Source organism: Urtica dioica, chromosome 7, assembly GCF_054948205.1.
Source record: "Urtica dioica subsp. dioica isolate 48M chromosome 7, U.dioica_male_clone48M_v1_H2, whole genome shotgun sequence".
Classification (NCBI taxonomy): domain Eukaryota; kingdom Viridiplantae; phylum Streptophyta; class Magnoliopsida; order Rosales; family Urticaceae; genus Urtica; species Urtica dioica.
The window spans coordinates 11,311,581-11,316,038 of NC_142762.1; the positions used below are offsets into that span (position 1 = coordinate 11,311,581).

The 4,458-nt window shown below is 46.5% G+C and overlaps 1 protein-coding gene across 1 annotated transcript; it reads right to left on the minus strand.

Moving 5' to 3' along the window:
- Positions 1–913: 913 nt before the first annotated feature.
- On the minus strand, positions 914–1,498 carry LOC149390221 (uncharacterized). The gene has a single exon (XM_089619716.1). The coding sequence runs from the start codon at positions 1,496–1,498 to the stop codon at positions 914–916; it is 585 nt and encodes a 194-aa protein (XP_089475842.1).
- Positions 1,499–4,458: the final 2,960 nt, after the last annotated feature.

Here is a 4,458-nt window from a genome sequence, read left to right on the forward strand (position 1 = left end):
GAATATGGGGTTTCTCCGGTAGGCCTTCGTGGACTCGAGTGGTAGGCCCACAGCACTCCAGGGAGTTTGTCGGCCCATCGCCCTTTTTTGGCTAAAAGTTTCTTTTTCAGGTTACTAACGATCGTTTTCTTGGTAGCCTCAGCGTGTCCGTTCCCTTGTGGGTATCGAGGTGTCGAGAATTGTAAAGTGATCCCTTCTGCTGCACAGAAGCGTCGGAACTCTTGTGATATGAATTGTGCGCCGTTGTCAGTGATTATCTCTTGTGGCGCTCCATGTCGACAGATTATATTTTTCCAAATGAATTTTTTTACGTCCATGTCCCTTATTGAGACAAATGCTTCGGCTTCAACCCATTTGGAAAAATAATCTGTTGTGATAAGTAGGAATTTCAGCCCTCCAGGCGCTTTGGCTAGGGGGCCGACGATATCCATGGACCATTTCAGAAACGGGTATGGAGCGGATATGGAGGATAGTTCCTTGGCTGGTTGCTTGATATTCGGGGCGTGTTTTTGGCATTGGTCGCATTTCCGTGAGTGTTGCTCACAGTCGGCGACCATGGTTGGCCAAAAATACTCTTGATTTTTTATTTTAACAGTTAGGGCTCTTTCGGCCGCGTGGTTCCCATATTCTCCTTTGTGTATTACGGAAAGGATGCATTTGGACTCCTCTTTTCCTATGCATCGTAAGTATATTCTGGAGAAACTTCTTTTAAAAAGCAATCCGTCTATTATGGAGAAGCTTGCGCTTTGGCTAATTAGCTTTCGGCGCAATTGCTTATCTGTCGGGGTATGGCCTTCGGAGATATATCTGATTATATCCCTTCTCCAGTCCCCCTCTTCTATTATTACCATTATGCTTGAGTTTTTGGTAGTGATAGAAGATTGTTTTATTGATTCGACCGGTATGATTCGGCTTATATTGTAGGATCTGACGTTGAAGCTACAACGGCGAGGGCATCAGCTGTGGTGTTTTCTCCTCTAGGGATGCGGGTTAATTCGAATTTTTCAAATTGATTTGTCATTTCTTTTACTAATTGTGCGTATGCCTCCATACGCTCGTCCCTAGTTTCGAACTCTCCGCTGATTTGATTCGCAACGAGCTGCGAGTCGCAAAAAGTGGATACGAATTTTGCTCCCACAACCTTTGCTAGGCGTAATCCTGCAAGTGCCTCGTACTCGGCTTCGTTGTTTGAGGCGGTGAAATCCAGGCGGAATGATTGTTCAATTACTTCTCCATGTGGTGATACCAGATGTATCCCAATTCCAGCCCCTTGCTTTGTGGAGGAACCATCGACTTTGAGGGTCCAATTTCCAGCGTTTGCCGTGGTTTCGCTTTCATTTGCGGGGAGCTCGATAAGGAAATCGGCTAGAACTTGTGATTTCACGCATGTTCTAATGCGATATTCGATGTCATACTCACTTAACTCGACGGCCCATTTGGTTAATCTTCCCGATTGATTGGGGCTGTGGAGAAATGATCGTAAAGGTTGAGTGGTCATTACTACTATCGAGTGGGATTGTAAGTATGGTCATAGCTTTCGGGCTACTGTGACGACAGCCAGAGCTAATTTTTCCATTGTCGGATATCTTATTTCTGCGTCAACAAGTGATCTACTTATGTAAAACACAGGTTTTTGGTCTCCTCGTTCTTCTCTGACGAGTACTCTGCTGACCGCGGTGTGCGATACGGCGACATACAAGTAGAGTGGTTCCCCTACTTCTGGTTTGGCTAAGATTTGAGGTTCGGCTAGGTATTGTTTTAGCTGTTCGAATGCTTCTTCGCATTTTTTTGTCCATTCGAACTTCTTATTTCCTCTCAGGAGTTTATAAAAAGGTAGACATTTATCGGTCGATCGAGAGATGAATCGGCTGAGGGCTGCCACGCGTCCTGTTAGTCTCTGGATTTCCCTTTTGTTTCTGGGGGAAGGTAACTTTTTGGAGTGCTTGTATTTGGTCTGGGTTGGCTTCAATCCGTCTTTGAGTTACCATGTATCTGAGGAATTTCCCGGAAGATACCCCGAAGGTACATTTGGATGGGTTCAGCTTCATCTGGTAATTGTTCAGGACCTTGAAACATTCTTCTAAATGTGAGACGTGGTCTATCTCTCGTAATGATTTCACTAACATGTCGTCGAACATTTTGTTCACTAGTCGTTGATACGTGGCTCCTGCGTTTTTGAGCCCGAAGGGCATCACCTTATAACAATAGATACCTTTGTCGGTTGTGAAAGCGGTTTTTTCTTGATCATTGGGATGCATCATAATTTGATTATATCCTGAGAACGCATCCATGAATGAGAAGATTTGATGGCCGGCGGTGGCTTCCACCAAGCGTTCTATGTGTGGTAGTGGAAAGCTGTCTTTAGGACAAGCTTTATTAAGATCAGTATAGTTGACGTATACGTGCCATTTACCGTTCTTTTTCTTGACGACGACGGTATTGGCGAGCCAATCGGGGTATTTACTTCACGTAGTAAACTGGATTTTAAGAGGAGCTCTACTTCTTCGTTCACCACTTTAGCCCTCTCTGGGCCGAGTTTCCTACGCTTTTGTTTTACAGGCTTATAACTGGGGTCGACGTTGAGTTGGTGTGTGGAGATTTCGAGGTCTATACCTGGCATGTCTTATGTCGTCCATGCAAACGTCTTTTTGTTCTTCTTCAGAAATGTTATTAGTTCTCGGCGTATATTTCCTTTCAACTTGGCCCCGATGCCTACGCATCTCTCGGGGTCAGTTCCGTCGATCTGAATCTGTGTTATCGACTCCGTGTTAGGCTCGTCTTTTCCCTCTGGATTTTCCATCGGAGGCGGATGGATGATCTCGTTTATGATGGCTATTAATTGCTATTGGCCATCGTTGGTTTCTTTGCAAGATGGACGCTGACGCTTTTCGATGATTCTTTTATGATTATTCATATAACAAATTCGGGATGCCTCCTGGCGCCCTATGATTTCTTGTATCCCGTTGGGAGTCGGAAATCGTATGCACATGTGGTAGGTTGATGGTACCGCCCTCATCCCATGTATCCAAGGTCTTCCGAGGATAGCGTTGAATGGGGCGGGCAGTCGAGAACGGTAAATTCGACCATCTGGTTTACGCCACAGACCCGTACAGATAGTTCAATGATTCCTAGAGAGGGTGTTACTTCCCCATTGAACCCATATAGCTGGTTGGGTTTGTGCTCAATTTCAGCCTCCTCGATGTTCATTCTATGCAAAGTGGTTTTGAATATAACATCTACGGAGCTTCCACCATCAACCAAGATTCTGGCTACTACGCAGTTACCCACTTCGAGTTCGATGATTAAAGCATCGTCGTGGGGCCCATATACCCTTTTGGTATCGTCTTCATTGAACGAGATCGTGGTATCTTCTACCTTTCGGCACCCAGGTGACCTCGGTGTACCTTTAAGTTGTTTAAGTTGACGCTGGTGTACCTTAATTGAGTTTACGCTATCCCTGCAAAACTTTGAACCTCCCATGATATAGTCGATCCGGGGTTTTTCTTGGGGACCATCGTTATCGTCCTCATTTGCCCTTCCCCTTTTTGGGGAGGGATTTCCTCGGGTTCTGTTATTGTTAAATTCATTCTTCTGGGGCGGTGGTCCCAGGTCGACATTCTTCAGCTCTCCATTTTTATACTTCTCGATAAGTACCTTTCGGGATACGACAAAGTCCAGAGTGTCGTGTCCGTAATTTTTGTGGAAGTCGCAGTATTTTTTCTTATCACGCGGCCATTTCGGGGTGCCTCTTTCGAAAACTCCCTCGTCGTTTACGTTAAAGGCATGTTCTGGAATGTTTGATGGTGTTGTCGCAGTTTTTCGGACAACGATTTAGGAGTCGCAGATGGTTAGACCCAAGGCCGGACCAAGTGGTCTCGTCTCGACTCGAGCGTGTCGGGCTTGGTATTCCAAGCCGTCCCTTAGCTGTAGGTGGTCTCTATCTCGTCCAAGCACCTGAAAAGTAAGCAAAGAAGGTGTGAACTACAAAGGGGAAACAGAGGCGTTGCCTCTGTTTACCTCTCCGACGCCCAACATTAGTAGGATTGAGGTGGTTTGTTGAGGGTTTAGTGTTTAGAGGTCGAGACTTGAGAGAAACGAGCGAGGTACGAGTTCGACAGTGTTTCAGTACTCAAATTCGGATTACCTGGGTCAAGGGAAGGACCCTTGTATTTATAGGCAGCCAAGGGGTGGTTTGAAGACCCCTTGGCCGAGTGAACTTGCTTGGTTCGGCCATTGAGTGGCTGGGTCGGCCAATGGCCGAGTGAACATGGTGGTGAGGTTCACTCGGCCATTGGCCGAGTGAAAAGCTTGGGCCGGCTGAGGTTCACTCGGCCATTGGCCGAGTGAACTGCTGGAAGGTTCACTCGGCCAATGGCCGAGTGAACTGCAGGGGCAGTTGGAGGGTTTACTCGGCCATTGGCCGAGTGAACTGCTGGAAGGTTCACTCGGCCAATGGCC

What these genes read in the sequence shown, in the direction of transcription:
- LOC149390221 (XM_089619716.1), bottom strand. Translation starts at nt 1,498, where the DNA reads ATGACCACTCAACCTTTACGATCATTTCTCCACAGCCCCAATCAATCG.